Here is a 21,452-nt window from a genome sequence, read left to right on the forward strand (position 1 = left end):
GAGTCGCGTTAACCTCTAGCTTAATGCCAGTCGTATTTCACATTTACTGCCGCCTTCGCGGCGATCGATCGTCGATCGCGCTGTGCGACTCGCATAGCGCACAGTGACAGCCGGTTAATCGTCCGCCCGCAAATCATACCCATCACCTTAACAAGCAAGGCGGCGCGTGCACCGTTTTTCTGATCCTCATGCGTCGAGAGGAAGAAAAAGGGAGAGTGGGAAGGGGGAGAGCAGCGGGTGAATATCGCGTCAGGAATTTATCGCTCGCCTGCCTTCCGCTCCCCCGATATTTTCGTCCGTTAATTTAGGTCGTAAAGCGCGCGCTATACAGCGAATCGTGTTACATCGTTCGGGATATCTCGGCTGATACCGGCGGCGAATAATGAGTTTGGTTACGATCGACCTTGCTCGATGAGTCCGGTATCGCGACACCATCGCGGGGCTATCGCCGCGATTTTTGCCGCATTCCACTTCAATCATTCGCCGCGGAGCGATGACGCGACTTCCGCGCTTAATAGCGTTGCGCGGTCTCGCAAATGGGGAGAATTATTTTTAGAGACGTGTCTCTTGACATCTCTCTTCGCCTGAGGATATACGTATGTCGTCCACGAGACAAGGAGAAAGCGCGATATTATCCTTTCTGTGCCTTTGACCATCAAAGAGGTTCGCATGCTTTACTGTGTCGATCGAAACTACTTGAAAAAATTCGTCAAGTTTCAAGCGAAATTTGCAAAAGTAATGATAGGATGTTTTCGCCACACGAAATTACTAAAGCCTCTCCTCGTCATCGTCGGCCATCCGAGCCTCTATTCGTCGGATAACTGGAAGGGGCACGATAAAATTCTCGAAATTCCGAGACGATGCCGACGAGTGTTCGAGATAACATCCCGTTCCTCGTACTTCGCTCGTGCGGGATGGGCGACGCGCGTTAACCTTTGTACGGCGCCATCGTCATCGCGCGCGTGTGGCTCTTCTCCTTTTCCGAATGGTGCATGCAAAACAGTCTGACGGGGCCCGGTCGGCCGACTAATTAACTGCAATAAACGTCCAATGATTTACCGAACATTGTACGCCGCGCGCATGTACTCTGTTCTCGCGTCTTCCGTCTTTCTTTTCTTTCTCTCTCTCTCTCTCTCTCTCTCTCTCTCTCTCTCTCCCTCTTTCTCGCGCCTTCTTCGTTACCGTGCGCGTGCGGATGATATCTCTAAATACTATATGTTCGACGAGTAATGTGTAAAGAACGCGCACACAGGTTATACGATCGAGGAAGACTAATGCTCGAACGCCGTAATTAGCGGCGATTTCTTACGATGTATAAAAACTATTTGTTATTGCTGCAATAAAGATATTAATTATCGCGTCTCCCGGGCGTCTCGGGGAAGCGTCCGCGTCCGCGGAGAAATATGAAGACGTTCCCACGGCGATATCCGACGCAGTTACCTCTCGCGTGGCGGCCGACCGCGCCACTAAAAACATTTTCGTAAGTGCGTCGCGCGAAAAAGGTGACACGCGCGCTTAACGACGTCGCGGCGGATTTTTCGCCGCGGCTACCGGCGTTCAATTCCACTTCTTTCGGCTCCGGTGCCAATAAATACACACGAGCGAGGTGTTTCCTTAACGCACCGGGGACAACATTGAGCGATTCGCCAGTCGAGGGTCAAAGCACGACCTTTCCGCGATCGCCCGGATTTCCCTCTCTGCGGCTCTCCGCGCCGGTCGTCGATCGACCCGCACAAAGGACGCGGCCCGATTTGTATAATTCGAGGATAAAACGGTGATTCGCATCAACGGTTAATAGCCGGCAGGAATGCGAATAGCCTATCGCGGAACGCCCGTCTGGTCTCGGCGCACCGCTCTTTTGTTGATCTCTTTAAGCGAGACCTGATGGCTTTGTGGCTCGGCTGTGTTGCGCGCGACGTGTAATTAACTGCATCCTTGATAGGATCGAATCGGTTACCGGCGCGCTGCCGTGCTCGAAACGAGGGAGAACGAGAGAACGATGGCGGAAGAGGGGAGAAAGGCAGCAAGGGGAGGGCAGGAGGAGATAGCGTACTCGGAGTCAGAGGTGAAAACTAGGCGCCACTTAATATCCTAGATATCCTTGAACCCCGGCGAAAGCGCGGAGGTGGATGGAGACGAGGAAAGGTTGAACCAACATAGACGTCGCCACGTTAACCGCAGAAGGTGAAGACCTTCCGCGCGTCTATCTCTCCTCCTCCTCTCTCTCTCTCTCTCTCTCTCTCTCTCTCTCTCTCTCGTCAGGTTTATCCTACTTGGCTTTAGCCGACCCTTCTGAGGTCACGGTGCTCGTATCGACGGGATTTATCAGGCAGTAATGTTGACTTACGCCGGCCGGGATTTCTCGTCCCTTCCGCGCGCTTCCTCGCGTTCGTCGCGCGCCCAGAAGATCGAAGGTGTTGGTCCTCTGCCTCAAGGATACCTACGCGAACGCGCGGTCTACGAAGAGCCCGCCGAAGGTGGCCTTACCGGGACACTCGCTACCACTTAAAAGTGACATTCGGAAGGCAAACGACGTTTCCTTATTTCGCGATGCTGTCTACAGCCAGGATTGGCGGCCGGCGATTAAAGGAGAGAAACCGCGGGGAGAGAACGAACGGGAGAAGTGATCGCGACGGAGTCTTAAATTTGTGGCGCGGTTAATTGCGCGCCTCGAATGGCCGAGTGACTGAGTTCATGGCAACAAGTGCGCGTTCCGCTTTTATTCGGGATAATTGATTCATCCGCTCGACAGAATCAATGAGAGGATAACGCGGACACATTGTTCAGCTGTCGATTGTTCGGGAGAGAGACGTTATCACGGTCAGGGTTATCGTAGAAATCACGTCGAGTCGCGAAATCCCCAGTGATAAGTTACACGATATGCCGTATCGCACGGGGAAAAAAGGGTTGGCTCGAATTTTGCTCAAAGGAGTCGGACTTTCTGCTTTTTGCGAGTCGCAAATTCGATTCTAAGGGCCAGAAATTCCGTCTCCCTCGGCCAACTGTCGCCTCGCGCGTTGGGCTCGTTCGTTACATCGCGTTAATTCAACCGAACTTTTCCGCCCGTGCGCGCTAAATTAGGTGCAAATTAAGTAGCGTGTCAAACGACGTTACCGCCGGCCGTGAGAAGTGGGCAAGCAGCCGACTTTCGCGACGACAACCGCGCGCACTCGCTTTAGCGGCGATAATCGCGACGATAGCGGCTCGTTAGTCGCGTGCGCGGCGAAGTTAAGCAGTGTCGCCCGCGCGTGGAGCGCGATGTTAATTAAAACGTAAGCAAGCGCGTGCAACGCGAGCCCGATGTACACCGCGCGCACGGAGTGTCGGCTCGCCGTCGGAGCCTTCGTCTCGGCATCGGGTTCCTCCTCCTCCGCTCGCTCGTGCTGCTTGCTGCATAGACTCCGCGCGCGCACAGAGGCCGATTTATGTTGCACCCAACTATATTCATCAACGTTGTCAACTCCTCTGCACCTTCCTTCCTCTGTTCCTCCCTCCGCCTCCTCCGGAGCGCCGTCCTCCGACTGTCGCTCTCTTCAACGGTGTGTGCGCCTAATCTCTCTCTCTTCCTCTCGCTCTCCGTCTATTCTCCACGCCGCCGCCGGCTCCTCACGTTCGTGCTTCGTCACGTACGCTGACGAGATAGATCGTAACTTCGCTGCTCCTTTCGCTCGTCTTTCCTATATATCGCGCGTCCCGATATGCATCCGCGGGATTCATCCTTTCAACGCCGCCTGAGCGCGCCGTGCTGTCGGCCGCCGAGAGAGAGAGAGAGAGAGAGAGAGAGAGAGAGAGAGAGAGAGAGAGAGAGAGAGAGAGAGAGAGAGAGAGAGGAGCGGTCGGGCGAAATTCAATGTGTATAGTCCGGGAAGAGCGAAGTTACGTAATGACTGCGACGCGATATTCGGTCGGAACGTCGTCGTGTAATTTTTGCGAAAGAAAGGACAAGTGAGCGCGCGAGTGAGATCGGCTAGGAGGAATCCGTGGGGACGATCTCTCGTGAACTCGTGAAGCGCTATCCGGTCCGATGCAATCGGATCTCCGGTAATTTACGCTGGTACACGGATACGTTTCGATTATATCATAGGATTTACTACGGTGTTGCGACGATCGGATCGAATGCGGTCGAGGAATGTACACGAAACGTAATTCCTCGCGAGTTCAAGACACGCGAGTACACGCGGCCGCGCGACGGACGTGGGTGTATGGGACACTTCGGCTTCACCGAGGACGTCTTTATTCGCGGAGACATCGAACATAGGTTTCCACGTGTCCTCTGTCTTGTATTGCGCGACACCGCGTATATATTCTGCGAGGGGAAGAGCGCAGAGGGAGGTGTCTCTCTCGCTATACTTAGAGAGGGCTATACTTGGGGGAGGCATTTGAGAAAGGACCTCTCTTCCTGTCCACGCGCGCGAATGTACTTTGCCGTCGCGGTGGGGACGTGGATTTTAATTTCTTTTCGGTAATTTGCGACGATCGACCGACGAAAGTGCCTCGTGGCGCTTTCCGCGCGTCCAACGAGGAACCTGCGGTCTCGCCGCTGAAAGGAGGCACGAGGTAATCTCGGGAGAACGCGCGAACGTAAATGCCGGTGACGTTTCTCTCTCTCTCTCTCTCCTCTCTCTCTCTCTCTCTCCCCGAGAGATCGTCGATTGGTTGTTCCCTTCGCGCTCGGGGCGAACCCATCTCAAACATTCTGACGTGCGGCGTTCCTCGAGCCCGGTGTCCGACGAGGTGCGCCGCGTGGTAACCACGCGGGAGAGGCGCGTTTTGGCAAGTGATTGTGGGTGGTAAGAGCGCGCCACGCGTTGCTCCGCATGCGTGCGTGCCCTCGCGTCCTCTCCCATGCGCATAATGGCCCGACAGCGCGCGTGCATACGTTGCTTCATATTTCCGGTGCCGTTAATTCGGGCCCGCGGACCCGAGAACTCGACGGAGACGACGACGATGACGACGACGACGACGACGACGACGACGACGACGACGACGACGACGACGACGACGATGACGACGTGATGCTGACGCTGCCGCGGCTACAAGCCGTCCTCGAGAAGCGAGATCTCCGCTCGCCTCTCTTTGTTCTCTCCAGCTTGGCAGCGTCTCGGCATCGGGACGGCGAAGCAACGCGTACACGCTCGCGCGTCTCACGCTCGGGACCACCCGGGCGACCGCTTCATTACGTAAATTCGCCACCACGAAGCGTCCTCCCCGTCTTCGCGTGCCCGTTTTGTCCGTGCACGCGCCGTCGTCTCGCCGCCCATTCTCCGTGCGACGTGTGGCAATGGTGCAAAGGTGACTCTGAGGCGAAATACGTGAAAATACGTGACGCCTCCTTCGGAGGAGGAGGAGGAGGAGGAGGAGGAGGACTCGTCGTGTCGATCGAGACCGTCCTCGGTCGGAGACGGTAACGCGCGGAGATGCAGGGACGTGTCCCTGTTTTCGTCCTTGCTTAATGAGGATTCGTACTAAGTAGTCACTCGACTGCGCGGGATGCAGTGTATGGACGTTGCGTTGACGCAAGTCTCAAAGAGAGACAGCACAGTTTGACTTGTTTCCAGTGAATTTTATTCCAAGGATTCGATGTCGAGTTCAGTCTCACCGGAATATATCGTCGATTATCGCGTGTAGATTCTGACCACTTGACCACTGACGAATTTCCGCGATTACGCCGGGAAACATGTCGATCGCATTACGACGCGCGACGCGAACACGAAGTCGTATCTTTCGAATTGGGTGGATTTAAGAGCTCGCGCGCGCTTTACACGATGACAAATTGCGCACTTGGGAAATGGAATGACCGTGAAAACAGGCGCGCACCGAGCGCGCGCCGCTGCGGCCGTCGCCTTCCGTATACGCGACTCTGATTGAGAAACAGTCAGCCGGAGTGTTTGCGCAGTACTTCTACGATATCTTTGGGGTTCCGGGATCCGCGCTGGGAGTACAGCCATACAAACATCGGGTAACCGTTCACCTACCTACGACCGCGTGGTCCATGCATTAAACATTCTCAAACACGGGCGATCTCACGTCTCACGATGCCCACCTTCGCTTCGCTTCGGCCCGCCGCCGCCGCCGCCCCGTGCAGCTCACGTAAGAATGATTCGCGCTCGTGAATTTCGACGAGCGAGCCAAGTAAGCCGTCCTTAGCCGGTCCTGATTAAATGTCGCGCCACGTGGATGTGTCTTCGATGACGTGCCCTCATATCTGCCGAGAGGGAATCGAATTCGCGCGTTGGCGACTTTACACGTGTGGTTTACGAATGTGTCTGATAATTGCGATTTATCGCTGTTCAATGAAATTGACTCGCTACCAAATTCGCGACTCACCGACGAGATAAGCATGTGTGTGGCGGAGGCGATATTTCTTTTGAGAAATACATAGTCATTTTGTTGCTGCTGTAACTTTGCGTCATCGCGCGTAGAATGTGTGTGTGTGTGTGTGTGTGTGTGTGTGTGTGTGTGTGTGTGTGTGGGGATCGTTTTATCGAAGATTCTTCCTCTCGCTCTCGTCCGAATGTGGAGCAACGAAAGAAAGATTGATGCAAAGTGCAAACATGGATAAAAATCGGAGAAAACGAATTTATGGGCGGAAAGAAGGGCAGCCAAAACAGCTTGGAGCGGTAGGAAGGAGGCTTGCCGCTGGGTCAATTCTGATTCTGATGACCGCGTACTTGCTCGAGTAGCTTGATACGTTCTCAGAAATAACGGAGCTCCGTCCAATTTGTCCGAAATTACGTATCGGCTATCGCGCGCTCTCAAGCACGTCGTACGACGTGTCGAGTTCATTCGCGCGATGTCGTGAATAGAGCGACACGTTAAGCGACTTACTCTCAGGCATTTCCCACAAGGAGTGATCCTCGTCATTCTCGGCGTGTATTGTCTCAACACCTGCGGATGTTGCGGCGGTCGTGTGCGTCTCAGTCTGTACGTCCCGGGAACGGTACTCGTCTCGGGGATGTAAGAGTGCTCCGTCACGCTGCTAATTCGTTGCACCGTTTCCGTCGTCGAGTCTACAAAAACACACCGCTGTCGAGCGGAGCAAGTTCGGACATTCGGAGTAAGACACCCGCGCGATCGGTCACAACTTACACCCCACGTCTTCCTCGTCATCTTCGGTGTCCGTTACGGCGTCAACTGGATCGAAAGACGGAAACCGCGGAACCAAGTATTTTAGTCCGTTTGTACGTATACTTTTTTTAACCTGCGTCTCAATCAAATCGCGCGATTACGAGAAGGGGCTGCTTTACTCAGTCAGTAAACTCAATCTGCTTCACATAATTATGCCCACGCGATGAATCCGCGCGTTGGTCCGCGCACAATTGGTCGATCGTACTTACAGTCGATTCGTCGCGGAACAATGGCCACACCTGTGAGATTTCGCCTGCGCGGCATGGGTCTTACGGGGGCGTCTTGCGGACGTCGATAGTCTCCTCGTCGTATCCTTTGTGGCGGCGTCGAGGGAAATTCCGGCGTAGTGTCCGCCGCCTCGTATCGCGTAGACGTGCGCCATTCTTGCGGCATCGATCTGAGATTGATGAGAATGTATGACCGGTCTTTGACAAGTCCGATCAGACTCTCTCGCTCCGTTCGTCAAAATACCGCGTGAGGGGACTCTGAATGATTTCGAGGTTACATACGCTGCGAAATCCGAGGGGGCGGTATGATACTCCTCCGTGACCGGGCCGGTGTCGTTGCAGTTGCACATTACAGTGTTATTGAGTTCGCGATTCATAATCGGACAATCTTATCTCGCAATTTTGAGGGTATCGCCGAAAAAGGATTCGCAGGTCCAAAAAGTATCGGAACGTTTGCAGATTTTACATCATGACGCCTGTATCGATCACTGATTATCGACTGTCTCTTTCATCCTCCTTCGCGGCATGAAGTAATTCGCGTTTATTTAATTTCGCATGAGTTCCTCCCTCCGGTTAAATCGCTCGTGCAATTTTTGTTTAACACGCACGCACGCACACACACTCTCTCTCTCTCTCTCTCTCTCTCTCTCTCTCGATACTTGCGCGCTTTCAGAATGAGCCGGGATGAAAAATCAATCGCTTAACGAGCCTCGAGAGCCCGGCGTGTAGCACCGCGGGTAATGAATGCGCGCGTTCGCGTGTCTCGAAATCTAAACGTCGCGGTGTATTTATTTGTCATCGTCTCGTCGGATGTCAATCGTAACTTGATAAGCATTGAGTCGAAGCAACAGCGCTGTTCTCCTGGACGACGGTGATCGAGTTCGTCGATAAGGCGTCGTTACGCAATCGGCCGGTCCTCACGGCTGGAACACAGCCCGATCGTGATCTCACAGTAAAGTCACATGCACGCACGCACGCACGCACGCACGCACGCACGCACGCAAGCGAGCGCGAGCACGTAGTACGGTGGGCGCGTGCGAAGGACCACACACCGTGCGATATTCAAATGAACACCACTTACGACCGACAATCGCGCTGCCATAAACGTTGTCGTTTCGCGGTTTCACGGGCGCGCGCGTCTCCTTATTCGTCCTTATTCCGGCCGAGGCGTCCGTCACGGTGTGATTTTCACGGTTTATGCAAAACGGTATTATTGGCAGTGTTATCTCGCGTTACAGGCCCTTCGCTCAATTAGCGACGGGCTCGCCTAGGCCCCGGCGGGATTGTAAAAGCGCGCCGCGTTCCATTAACACCTCGCACCGTCGCGGCGGCGCTCCGCGCGCTACGCGATAATAACTGTTCCACGCCTCGTGCAGCGTTATTTGAATTTAAAATCAGCCCCGGAGGAATCACAGCGCCGACGTGTGGGACGGAAGCAAATTTACGTAATGGTAATTGTGATCCCCCGAATTAAACGGCTGAATTAAATGGTTGACAGCTCGTGTGTGTATACCAGCGAGGATCGAAGTGTGTCAGAGTCAGAGTTGGCGCGATAATCGCGAGTCCGGTGTCGCAACGGTTCACAGCTTCGCGTGGATATTCGCGTTCGATCGCGTAATCGCGCGCACGCACGGATCGCCGAAAGAGCCGGTGTGTTGTCTGGCGATCGATTCTTCTCCGAGGTATGACGGAGCTCAAAAACGCGCTCATACGCGACGAAACGGAGCGCGGAAGCTCGCTAAACGGCTGCGCGGAATTCGGATCGACTGACTTGCGACCTTCCATCGCGTCACGATACGAGATAAATGATGAAGTCTTCGTTATCGGGTAAAAAAGTAAGCGCGCGATGCGCAGTGAAATCTATGCATTCGCGGCGGGTAACACGGCAAAATACTCCCGAAAGAAGTCCGCCGTTGATGGACGACTGCTTTTATAAATATCGATGGCCGCGCTCATCCCCGCCTGGCCGGGTCGAACTCTTCCATTTCCCAACGAGCGCGGCGCACGGAAATGTGATTGTCGCACTGATCGCGCTGATACCGATGATAATGATGATGACGATTATTATGATTATGATTACGATCACTATCACTATCATGAAGCGCGGCGACGACGACGACGATGATGATGATGATGATGATGATGATGATGATGATGATGATGAAGCGATGGTTCTCGATATATCGGGTTTTTCGACAGGCATTTCTTCCTACCGGACGGGGTGCGAAACGCCGTGTACGACGACACCTCCGCCGCGCCCGTCTCGAATCTGTAATTCAAATCCGTGAGTCAAATTAATTTAACGCTCGTCATTTTTCACGTTTCGGCGGCGCAGCGCGGCGCGGCGCGGCGCGGCGCGGCGCCGCGCTGCACGCGGAGCCCCGGCAGCTATCTTTCGATATTTCATCCCGGAGAGGGCCGTGCCCACTCCTGCTCTCCCTCTCTTCCCCCTCGTGATAGATGCATTTCTCCGTGATTGTGCTGTCACGCTCTCGAAACGAGAAAGACGCGCCACGAATATTTCAAGTATTATAAATGCGCGGCGATGCGGAGGCGAATGACAGCGAGTCGACGTCGAACGTGCACGAGAAGACGAGTTCGTTTCATTCCTCCCGCTTCGACCCCGCCGCGTTGTAACGCGCCGTAAAGCACGTAAATCTGCACGTATCACAGACGCGCCGAGATATCGCGACGCACATGCGACGATGCAGCCGCAACCTGCAGCGGGCCGCCGGTCGCTTCGAGCGCATCCTTTTAGGCGCGCATGGACGGCTTCGAGACGATACGGCGGCGCGCGGATGTTTACCGCTCGATCTCGTCGGCCGGGGTGCGTTAGCACCCCTCCCGAACGAGACGCTCCTATTTCGAGAGTCATTATGAGGCTACGAGAGGGCTTCGCGTGTTATAATAAATATCTCTCGCCTTATAACACATCGATATTGAACAGTGATGGTGGTGGACGGGCCGGGGGAGCGGAGTCGTGAATGAGTTAGTGCTTATAATCGCGTTAGACTAATCGGTGCTGTAGGGAGTCCGCTTCGGAGTTGAAAGGGACCAAAGGCACTAAAACGGTCCTATTAAGCCCCTATAGACCGTCACAATTAGGCCACCCAATCCCCGCACAATAACGAGCGCGGCTAACTTTCCGGGGAATCAAGCCTCGCGCGCTATCGCGGCCGGACTCGTGAAGGGGATTGTAAGACGATTTCACGCACGTCACCGCCGCTCGCATTTCCTCGAAAACGCATTTCCTCTCGATCTTGTGTTCGGAACCGCGCGCGAACCACGCTCGTCCGTATGAAATGAAGGGAAGAGAGGCACTACTACTTCTCTCTCGGCGATCTTATAATGCGATATAGCGTTCTCGTGCTAGCGCCCCTCAGTGTCAGCGTCAGGTTGCCGTCGAGTTTTTTTTTTTTTCTTGTTCTTCGACGAATCGATATCGCACCTTTTATCGCGCGAGAGCGACGCGGTCGCCGAGTGTTCCCGGAATTTCGCGGAAACGAGAGGAGAGTTGACGCGCGCGAACACCTCGCGCTGTAATTTACCGAGCAGCCGAGAGTGGCACAGTAGGCTTAATCCGTTAATAAGTTCTTTCCCCCCCCCCCTCTCCTCGGGCCGCCGCTCGGCGGTGAAGTAACAGAGACTCCATCTGATGCATGGCTGCGTCCCCGTAAATTTATTATAAGCGCTATACCCGCTCTCCGAATTCGCGAACTTTCGGGGATCTCTTTCTCACGTCTCATTTGTCCTCGCTCCGTTCCCCTCCTGTATCCCCCGTCTCTCCTGTCCCATAGATCACGGGGGGTAGCCGCCAGTAAGTTCACGGTAAAGTTTATAGGAGACAAAAGGGGAAATGTGTTATCCGCTGAAAAATCACCGCGGCCGCGGCCATTATTAATCCGCCACGCCGCGGTGGGTACGTGAGGCGCGCGTGTTGCGGACGTGTTTTCATGACATAATTCGGAATCGATTTAACTTCTTAGCGCCCCTCGTGACGCGTAAAGGACTCGCGGCGTCTCGCGTGCTCGCCCCGCGCTCGCCCGTAACTCAGGACGCGCAACGCGTCCTGGGCTCTTAAGTCTCATTACCATACTCCTTCGTTTGCCGGCGCTCGGGCTCTGCCATACCTATTACATAGCTATTACACCGCCGGTTTGCCCGACCGGTTACCGGCTACCTGAATATTTATTTAGCCGATCACTTTTTTCATCGGCTCCATGGAAATTCGATCGCCGTCGCGCGCGCGCACTAGCTGCCTCGCGAAATTACGGACAACAAATAAAGGACGAAGGGAGAGCGATCGCTTGCCCGCGCTCTGCAAAGGCGGCGCTGTTATTATGCATGCTTCTTATGTTGCGTCGCGCGTACGTTTGAGATGTTAATTATATCATTTAGCCGAGATAAATAATTACTCCCGTATAAATAATTAGGTAGCGAGGGAATGTCCGTGCTCGCCGGTAATAAGTCACCTTGCGAACTGGTTATTATTGAGACAACAGCTGCGTAGGTTCCGTGCGCATTAAACGCGCGCGCGCGCGTCTAAGTGTAAGTTATATTTAGCTGGCTCCGGTGACGTGAAAATTCCGCGCGGATACAGATTGATCGTATCGCGCAATGACGAGTGTCTTTTCTTTCGGTTCGAGAGAAACGAAGAAAGAGAAATAGGTCTGCGAGTCGGAATACACAGCCAGCCGCCGTTGCTCTTGTGGAAAATTATAAATATCTTTGCTCTCTTTCCTTGCAGATTCTTTAAAGTGATGGATGATTTCACGTCAGCGTGCGGTGAAGGTGAGTTTGCATCATGTCACATATTGTATTCGCTGCTGACTCGTTCTTGAAAATTACTCGCGGCTCTCGATAACAAATTTTCCTCGACTGTCCGAGAGTCCAAGTGCAACTCCCTCCCCCCCCTCCCCCCGTTGCATTTACCGGCCCGCCTTGCACTTAACGTGCGCAACGTCTCGCACTGGGCAATCAATAGCAATGGCATCTCGTTGTCGTCGAGACGCTCGACAATCGCAAGACTCAGGTCTGATCGGCGCCAACTAAAATACGTCGTAGGCTTAATACTACTAGGAGATAGCTCTTGAGAAACTGTGCGTCAACGATCGTGCGCAGCAGGAGAAAGGAATAACACGAGACACCACCGAAGGGCCACCGGTCGGGCTTCCGTCGACGAGCGGTTTGTGTGTAGGCAGCCTCGTTCGAACAAGAGAGAGAGAGAGAGAGAGAGAGAGAGAGAGAGAGAGAGACTGCTGATCGCGACTGTACGATATATCCCTCATCCCTCCCTAATTTACTCCCTCGATTACGGCCCGGTCGTGTTGTGTACGTTGCGGGAGCGAATGTAGAATAGCCGGGGTGGTCATTTTACTCGGCAGTCCGCGTCGCGGCCCGGCTTCTGTGCTTCGGACGAGAACGACAACGACGATCGAAAAAACGAATCCGGCCAGAATTCGAGGAGCGAAGGTTCGCCCACGCACGAAGTACACATACACACCGGGGCGCGTTGTTAATTATCTGCCGCCGTTTATCAAGCAGTAGAGAAGAAAGTTCCCTTGAGCGTTTCTCCTTCTCCCTCCTACCCTCCTCGCTTCTCTCCCTCCCTTCGTCCGCGTCTCATCGCGTTCTTTCTTTTTCTCCTCTTCCGCGCGTATAACCTCACGTCCCGCTCTGTCTCTATTCTTCTCTTTTTCATGCCAAACGACCAGTCATATCTGTTAGGTTGCATCGGGGATCGGGACGCCTACAATTTAAGAATCGAGTTTCGATCGCTAGTTTATTTCGAGATACCCTGTGTCCCGCGAGCCTAGGATTTACCGTCCTCATGATTCGATACACACACACACACACACACACACACATACACACACACTCGCTCCTCCTCTTTCTCGAACGATGGCGGATTTCTAAATAATATTCGAAATGTCGAAATTTTTAAATTCACTCGGCAGATGAAACTGTTGTAAACTCGACTCGACGAGATCCGTAACTTGGCGTGGGATCGCCAGAATGTCGAAGGTTCCGCGAAGAACTTTGCAAAATGTGAAACACGTAACTGCGACTCGCAGCTCGCCCGTCGAAATTGCGCGAGCGCGTTTCGTTACGTCACCGCGATTTCTTACAAAGTCTCCTCGGATATGTACGTGGGAACGTCACGGGACTCGCACGAATCAACGAATCAACTCGAGCTCGCGGGAGATAAAACAGCAGCAGCGGCGCTAAGACGAGGAACGAGTCGAGAGATGCATTCCGAGGCAAAGCGAGCCGCATCGTCGCCCATCCATTGAGCCACCACTTAACATTTATCAATACCAGCATCCAAACGCCAAGACGCCATTTGATCGCATAGAAGTGCGCTCACGCGCCGTTCATTCGTCCCGCGTCTCTGCGTTCCTTCTTCATCCTGGATCTTCGCGCTCGACATTACCTAACACCCGCTCCATACTCTCTAGGTGCTCTAGGCACTTCCTTCAACTCCCTAACCTAGCCTAGATGTAATTTTTCTCCCCGCCACGCGGGAAACATTTTTGTTCGGACAGGCATTTAATTATTTTCGAGATCGTGACATTTCGAAAACGCGTATTCTTCCTTTGCTCGCGCAGACTGGATTAATATTCGTTCTTTCTCTCTCTCTCTCTCTCTCTCTCTCTCTCTCTCTCTCTCTCTCTCTCTCTCTCTCTCGCGATGTGTCGCACGAGGTCGTTCCTACGTTCCGTGCTTCCTTCTGGCGACACACCCCGTTCGCACGACCCCGCATGCGATGCGCGTCGCGCTCCGAACTTGGACCGTTCGATTGATTTAAGACGGCAGTAATCGGCGGCCCCGAAAAGCTTCTCGCCGCGGCGGTAACGCGCCGGCGATATTTTCCTGTTTATGTACGCGCACGGCCGGACGTTAACGTTCTTCCCCGTTTCAGCAGCTCCTACATATATCTCCGGCTCGAGCTGCTCCGCGTGCGCTCTCTCTCTCTCTCTCTCTCTCTCTCTCTCTCTCTCGCGCGCGCGCGCGCGCTACTAGAGGAGGCTCGGGCTCTCTCCTCTTCTCGGCGCGAGGCAACCACGATCTCTCCCATCCACCAGGGGCTATTTGAGCCGACGTACCTCTCGCGTACATATATCATATCGCCACATTCACCACGTCGCTTCGGGTCGTACTTCGCGACTACTACGGTAGCAACCGAAAAGCAACCTTCACGTCGCACGAGGAGTGGCACGTAACAATTCCGGGTGCTGCCTCTTGCCTCCTTTGCTCCTCTCGTCGGCGATATCTCTCGGGGGCACGGACGAAAACAATATTTGCATGCGACCGCCCACCCTCTCTCGTCCATCAGCAAGCACGAGCGCCGTTCTCTTCGCCGGCCGGTCTCTTCCCGCGTCATTGTTCGAGCGCGTCAGGAGCTGTAGCTCGTTACGGATAGAAAACTTTCAGCACGGAGGCGCTCTACTTTTTATGCTCGTGGAGCACGTAAGGGGGAACACGTTCGGTGAGAGACGTTCGGACGCGCGCTACTGTGAATTTCGACTCGGTCTTCGCGAACGAGGCCCCGAGGCACGTGCACGGCGGTTTTATCGTGCGCGATAAAAAAAAGACCCTGCCCGAGATCCGTGATGTACGGTAATTATTTTCGAGTTTCGCTTCTTCGCTCCGAAGGTATTCCCCTGCACGTTTTTCCACAGAGAGTTCAATTTGTACTCGTTCACCACAAGTATAGACTCAAGAATTCCCTTGCGAAATCATTGACGATATTTTTATGTCTTAATAGATCGATATTTTTTCCCAAACGTGTGATACATAATTTTTTTCTTCGATATGCTAGGAAAAATTTATAATTACATCAATGCTTCGTCTCTCTGCTTCATTTCTTGATTAATTATCAATTTACAAATCGGATCGATTATAACTTGTTAATTATCAGTTTGGTCAGATTCGACAAACGTGAAAATTATTTGCGTGTTCCGTGCTCTTTTTCGTTACGTAAAGAAATAATCGCGCACTTCTTTGTGTGCTATTGGCTTATTGGTTTGTGATTTGAAGTGACTGTACCTTTGCCAACGATTACAGCGTATCGTGAAGCCGATGTTTCGAATTAATCGCGGACTCGTTCTTAATTGATGATATTGCTGATTGTACAAGGCCGAGTTTTGGCCGACCAGTATTATTATTACCACCGTCATACTTCGAGGCTTCCCGTGTGTTGAGCAATGTTTGATTTCGGTTGCCGAGCAGCAGGGTGTCCCAGGGGGATCTCCGTAATATTCCTCCTGGCCGTTGTAATTCCACACCGGTGTAATGCTGTACGTACACATGACTCAAGTGCCAATTCGTGAATATCGCGTCTTCGAATACCGAGGATCCCCGATAACCGACATTCCACGCGCGGAAGGCTCCTTCGGCTTCCTCCTTCGTTCATTTGCATCAGGATTACGTGTAATTATTCGACAGAAGTTTAAAGCGCGCGATCCCGCCGGGCATGGATTGCGTAATTTTGCATGGCGGTGATTCGCGATTTATGAAAATGTAGGAAAGCGATGGTGTTGCAAAGTTGAAAAGCGACCATGATCAGCGGCAAAAACTTCGCAACACATCTCTCACGCTGATGGGACGATAAATTTCTCACCGATCATTTTTAGAAGATAAATTTTCCTATTGGATACCCCGGAAACGCGTTCTGCAGCTTATCGAGGTAAGGTATTGTCGCCACGTTTCCCTTGACTTACCGCTGACTGGGCAGAAGGTATCAATGTACATCGAAGAAATCGTAAGCCGGTAATCTCTCTCGGGAGATCGGTTTATGTGTTGGCGTAAACGCGGCCGTCGTGCTCCACGGGTGTGCCGGCTACAGATTCACATTAGATGCCGACGTGTTCCGGGAAGATTGCCGGACTCCACTAAGAGATGTAAACTTCTGGCGTATGCAAAGCCGAGAGATGACCTCGTGATACATATACGACGCGCGGGACCCTGCGCATCGTCTCGTGAACGTGAACATACTAAAATGTCGTATTACATTCGCCGTGTCGTTCATCTCCGGTTTATTTGGTGCGGCTATTATTATCCGGTGACGCGCGCCGCGTTATCGCAATCCGGTTAGCGTCATTAATAAGCGTCGGAATGATCAGGAATATATCGCGATGCGAAGAAAAGGTTTCCGATCGTCATTAGAATTATATACATTTTTCCGCAAGTTATTTACGATGCAGCGACCGAGCTAGAGAGAGAGAGAGAGAGAGAGAGAGAGAGAGAGAGAGAGAGAGAGAGAGAGAGAATGTCGTAAAATTCAATTTCCATCGGTTAGCGAGAATGATTGAAATCTCAGCGGCGAAATAAATTCACAGCAGCAGTGTGTCTCGATATCGAAATCTCACGAGCTACTCGGTTTATGCGCGATTCGCCTCGGGGATTCGCGGACTCCGTGTTTTTTTTTCACGTCGTTATTTCCCCATACGTGATAACCCAAGAGAGGAGGGGGGGGGGGAGCAGTCCCTCTCTCGAGGAAATAACTTTTACACTCTCAGGGCCGGTAACGCGTTGCTCATTCGCATACTTTTATCTTAATACTTTTTCAGAGGAGACTATGTTAGAGTTTCGCGAGGGAGAGATAGCTCCGGTCAACAGTTTTATTTTATTAGGCCGTTCGTCATGATTTCCCGGGGAAAATCTTATCGCGTCGCCGGCGCCATGCATTTCGAGTCTCCCGTATATTTGCATTATTGTCCTGGCCGAGTCGTACGGTATATCCCCCCCGTCTACCGTCTACGTGGCGTGCGCGTTGGAGAAGGGAACAATAACTCGCGCGCCGCGTAGTATCGTTCCAAGATACTGATATACTCCCCGCGCGATTAAGCCGCTCGCAGAGGTCAAACGGCGTATCGCATGACCCGCGATGGGCCACTTAATTCACACTGAAAGCCGAGGTAAGGAGGTACGAAGTGCCTCTAAAGTACTCGGTACTTATCCTCCCGCTCGTTCGCGCTCCGTTGAAAACGAGAAGACTCGTTCGCGGGGAAGAGGGAAGGTCGGTCGTGCAGGGAACCGCGGCGGCGAACGAGGAGAACGAGGAGAAGGGGAGGAGGACGAGGAGGAGAAGAGGAAGAAGAAGAAGAAGAAGAAGAAGAAGAAGAAGAAAGAGGAGAGATATAGGCGGCGGTAGACGCGCTTCGATCATTATATACTGGTCAACTACTCTCATTAAGGTTGGCCCTTTACGAAAATGCCGCCGCGACCGGCTGTGGCCGTAGTCACGAGAATCGTCGTGGATTCGTCGCAGCTTTTGCCGGTAATTTGCGATAATATTATAATCAGCCCCTTGCTGGGCCCGAAGAGGTGCCGACCCCACGCCCCGGGCCGAATTGATGACCCGTGGAATCGTACGTCTTGCCGCACGTAGCGCCTGCCCTTATTGGGCACCTTTCGCAAGCTGAGTATCCCTTCGGTGTCTGCGCCGTTGATGTCCCGAAAGCGCTTTCGAGATACCGATCGCGCGCGAGTCCCGCCGACTGGATTCTCATCCGCGTCGCCGCATAATTACTTTATCGGTCACGTTACTCCATTACTTACGAAAGCCCCTTAAAGAAGCGCAGGTATGCGCGTACATGGCGCGGAAACTGCGCCAGGCGCGGCGGCGGATACCCGAATTTACAGAGCCGCGGGACTTTTTACTTCGCGATATTAAAGCGTAATTAAAGCGCCCAATGTGTGCGCCCAAGCCAAGATCGAAGCATCGGACCAAAAGACGCGCGAATTTTCTGTTGCAGGTGAACTGATCGGCGTCCACTGCACACATGGTGTTAATCGCACCGGTTATTTGATTTGCAGGTTAGTCCACCGTGTACCAGGTCGCCTCTCGCAGAGGCAGATTCTTCCTCCGTCTCTTGCGAGAAACTTTGTTGCCGTTGAAAATAATCGCATAATAAGATGATCGCAATTGTCGTCACATGTTTCCACAATTACTTTTCAATTGTTTCAACGATCGGTGTTATACTCTGGTTCTCTGGTAGATCCAATCGGCTTTTGGAGTTAAAATCTTTTTTATCAAGCATATTTTCTGTGTGTGTGTGTGTCGACGACTTTCTATTGTCAGAATTGCGCACTCTGTAAGAAATTATGGAGATTCCGTCGAGTAGAACGACTAAGACAACTTTGTTGCAGGTATCTTATTCAGCAACTCGGTTGGGAGGCTCAAGATTCCCTGAAAGGTAGGTCCTTTCGAGAAATGGCACTTTACGACATACTACGACGTGCGATTCTTTCGTTCTTGTGAGATTTAACGAGGACGCAATGTTGGTCTTTCCGAATTTTTCTCGACCACACAGTCAATTGAATATGTTGACAATCATCACTAGTAGCCGAAAATTTCGCTATTCGCGGATTCCAAGCAGATCTCTCTTTCTTTGCGTACTTTTTTTCAAGGAAATATTACGTAGCAGCGATCGCTGTGCGATCGCACGTAGGTCCCCCTTCCCTTTATCAGGTAAATATAACCGTCAAGCAATTTGCGCATTATCGCGCATTATCGCGAAAATCAAATCTCTATGTATCTTATCCGACGCAACTCGTCCCTTTATAATCGTTTTCTTTATCACACGTATTACATGCTACACTCGAAGGTATTAATGAAAGATACGGCGAACGTTAAAATAGGTTAGTTGACAGTGAGACAGCCAGCCAGTGAGTCTATTACTACATTTTTATCGTCACCAGCGAACCTATTGTCCATGCGGCTTCTTCCGCTGTTTGTGTTCAGCTTTCGGGGAAGCGCGCGGTTATCCAGTCGAACGCGATATTTACCTCACCGCGTTGAAGGAAGTCCAACGTGGCGAGAAGATCGACACGAGTAAGGTCGCGCTGACGCCGACGAGTATCATCGAGACCCCCAGCACAATGAGGAAGACGTTGAAGTCACGCTCGGCGCTGAGCCTGCCGATGGGCCGTATGGGACCGCCAGGTTACGCGATGTCGCGCCGGAGTTCCGCAAACGGCGCACCATACCCGCTCCAGAGATACGGCTACCACATGGGCCCACCGCCAGGATTCAGGCCTATGCCACCTCCTCCGTCAGGCTTGCCACCCATACCGCCGCCCATGGGCCCACCGCTCTATGGACCCAGGCCGCTTAGGTAATTACAGCAGTAATTACGATTGTAGCGCTTAACTTTTTCTCATAATAAACGAACATAATTCTAAGCTAAAGACGAGCGCATCATGTTCGCGGGGTATTCTGTTATGACGTAATTATCGACAACACATCGGCGTGCACCGGCGAGAGACATAAAGCGAGTCAAGTCGAGTCAATTAGCTTACCGCCGGCGAAGAATGCGCGATCAAGTGGACACGTGATGACGGATCGTGTGTCGGATTCCTCAGATACGGAATGCCGATGCGACCGACGCCACCCGGGCCGCCGGGGTTTCCGCTTCCTAGTTTTCCGCTGCGTATGCCAGGACCATCGAGGATGTCGGGCCCACCGAGATTACCACCGGCTGGTTCCTCCTCGCGGCTACCACCCCCTAAGATGCCCCCACCGCCGCCGCCACCGCCGCTGTCGAGAACGGCCGTGAGCAAGCTGCAGGCGCAGAAGAAGAAGCAGCAGATCAAAAACGGCATCATGGAGCGCACGATTCGCATGAGGCGGAACAACGCGGCCAGTAGCAGAGGCATGCCTAAGAGATACAAGGAACAGGACTTCACCGTGGACACGTTCGAGGAGAATCTACTGACTGTTTCGAACACCAGCCGACGGCTGTCGAGAGGACGCTACAGTCAGGCCAAGTGACGACGTACTCGTTAGGTGCGCGATATATTTACTTTAAGCGTTACTTTAAGCGACACTCGGTATATATTCGGCGTGTTGCCGAATTTGGTTCTCGCGATTTCACGAGCGCACCCACGCGCCCGCACACCCCCGTTGTCGTTGTCGTTCGTGACGGACAATGACGGTCGTACCCGTCTGGACGGCTGCCGACGATCTTTTCATTTCTTTTCGGACAGCGAACTCAAATACATAGCCCCGATTTGTAAGACGTGATCTGTTGTAACAGCGTCGTATCTATTTCGCTATCGATAATTAAGCTCTTCCCCAGGATAAAGTCCCTTTATCCTAGATAAAGATATCTCGCACGACTGGTCGAAGCTACATTGCTCACTCCTCCCATGAGTGAGCGCAGTTTGTTGGGTACCTCGCACGACCACCACCATGTCTGTTGTAACCTCTTTTTTGATTTCTTTTGTATCATATACCTGTGTACACATGCGTGCGCGCATGACGAAATGTACATGTCATCATCTTATGCTTATCAAAGTCCTTCGTCATTTTAGAAGTGCAGAATTTCTTTCGGTCGGTCGTAGCACACACGAGAACGATCCGAGCAGATATCCGTTCGGAGGCATCGTACGACAAAAACTTCATTTGGACGTTCATCAAGTACAATGGAAATACAAACAATACGCGTATGATGTATTGTTTTATGCCATATCTACAGAGATTAAGCGTAAGCGCGTATCTTTAACATGGCTTCTTTGTACCAGAGAGCGTTCGCTCCAGATTGAGGACCTTTCATTTGAGAAATTAATACCCACTTTTCAGTTTATACTGTACAAACTACAAATTACCGCCCGTAAGTATCATATTTAAGTCGATTTAATGACTCTCTTGGCAAATCAAAAAGTACCCTGGAAGCGAATAGGACAGTAATTCTGTATACAATTTTAAATAAAAACATATGTATTTAACTATGTAAGATATCGCGTCATGTGACAACTCAATTGTCAGGACATTTTTATCATGACATCTTGCAACAATCCCGCAGCCACCTCCTCCACGAATTCGCCGGTCCGACAGACGCAGAAGCGATCGAAACGAATGTCTCCAGGGTGTGGCGCGATTGAATAGACCGGCAATTACTAACTGTCGCATTTCAGGTCGATAGTAAGCCAGGATTCCCCGCCGATATCCGGAAGCGTATCAGGCGCGGGATTCTGAACTCACCCTGTTTTTCACACGATATAATCTCACTCTTCCTTTCCAAGCTCCCCCCTATATTTTCGCTCCGTCGAGATCCATCGCCTCGTCGGCTTTAATATCACACCCGGTAC

At 52.3% G+C, this 21,452-nt stretch overlaps 2 protein-coding genes across 4 annotated transcripts in view; one reads left to right on the forward strand and one right to left on the reverse strand.

Moving 5' to 3' along the window:
* LOC105185714 (RNA/RNP complex-1-interacting phosphatase) overlaps window positions 1-21,099 on the forward strand; it is a 52,920-nt gene extending 31,821 nt beyond the window's left edge. Inside the window, exons 6-11 of one of the 2 annotated variants that reach the window (XM_019842611.2) lie at window positions 12,103-12,146; window positions 18,116-18,176; window positions 18,510-18,556; window positions 19,105-19,477; window positions 19,725-20,148; window positions 20,676-21,099. In XM_019842611.2, coding sequence (XP_019698170.1) covers window positions 12,103-12,146; window positions 18,116-18,176; window positions 18,510-18,556; window positions 19,105-19,477; window positions 19,725-20,133 — 934 coding nt within the window. In that variant the 3' untranslated portion in view covers window positions 20,134-20,148; window positions 20,676-21,099. Of the gene's footprint in view, window positions 1-12,102; window positions 12,147-18,115; window positions 18,177-18,509; window positions 18,557-19,104; window positions 19,478-19,724 lie in introns of both variants that reach the window. The other variant, XM_011145411.3, reaches the window with a different exon arrangement.
* LOC112589633 (uncharacterized) lies at window positions 5,210-7,927 on the reverse strand. Of its 2 annotated transcripts, XR_003113677.1 has the most exons (6): window positions 7,638-7,927; window positions 7,338-7,525; window positions 7,090-7,134; window positions 6,829-7,010; window positions 6,044-6,205; window positions 5,210-5,975 (listed from the first exon to the last, which is right to left on the reverse strand). XR_003113677.1 is itself a non-coding variant. In XM_025303651.1 (5 exons), exons 1-5 carry the CDS (start codon window positions 7,730-7,732, stop codon window positions 6,200-6,202), a joined length of 516 nt encoding a protein of 171 aa, XP_025159436.1. In that variant the 5' UTR covers window positions 7,733-7,927; the 3' UTR covers window positions 5,210-6,199. The 2 variants fall into 2 exon arrangements, 1 of the variants encoding a protein (XP_025159436.1); XM_025303651.1 differs by having other exon boundaries at window positions 5,210-6,205.
* Window positions 21,100-21,452: the final 353 nt, after the last annotated feature.

Source organism: Harpegnathos saltator, unplaced genomic scaffold (assembly GCF_003227715.2).
Source record: "Harpegnathos saltator strain DR-91 unplaced genomic scaffold, Hsal_v8.6 scaffold56, whole genome shotgun sequence".
In the NCBI taxonomy this organism is placed as follows: domain Eukaryota; kingdom Metazoa; phylum Arthropoda; class Insecta; order Hymenoptera; family Formicidae; genus Harpegnathos; species Harpegnathos saltator.

What these genes read in the sequence shown, in the direction of transcription:
- LOC112589633 (XM_025303651.1), bottom strand. Translation starts at nt 7,732, where the DNA reads ATGAATCGCGAACTCAATAACACTGTAATGTGCAACTGCAACGACACC. An exon ending in TGTTCCGCGACGAATCGACT is followed by an intron (nt 7,135 to 7,337) that starts GTAAGTACGATC and finishes CTTTCGATCCAG; the next exon opens with TTGACGCCGTAACGGACACC. An exon ending in TGACGAGGAAGACGTGGGGT is followed by an intron (nt 7,011 to 7,089) that starts GTAAGTTGTGAC and finishes GTGTTTTTGTAG; the next exon opens with ACTCGACGACGGAAACGGTG.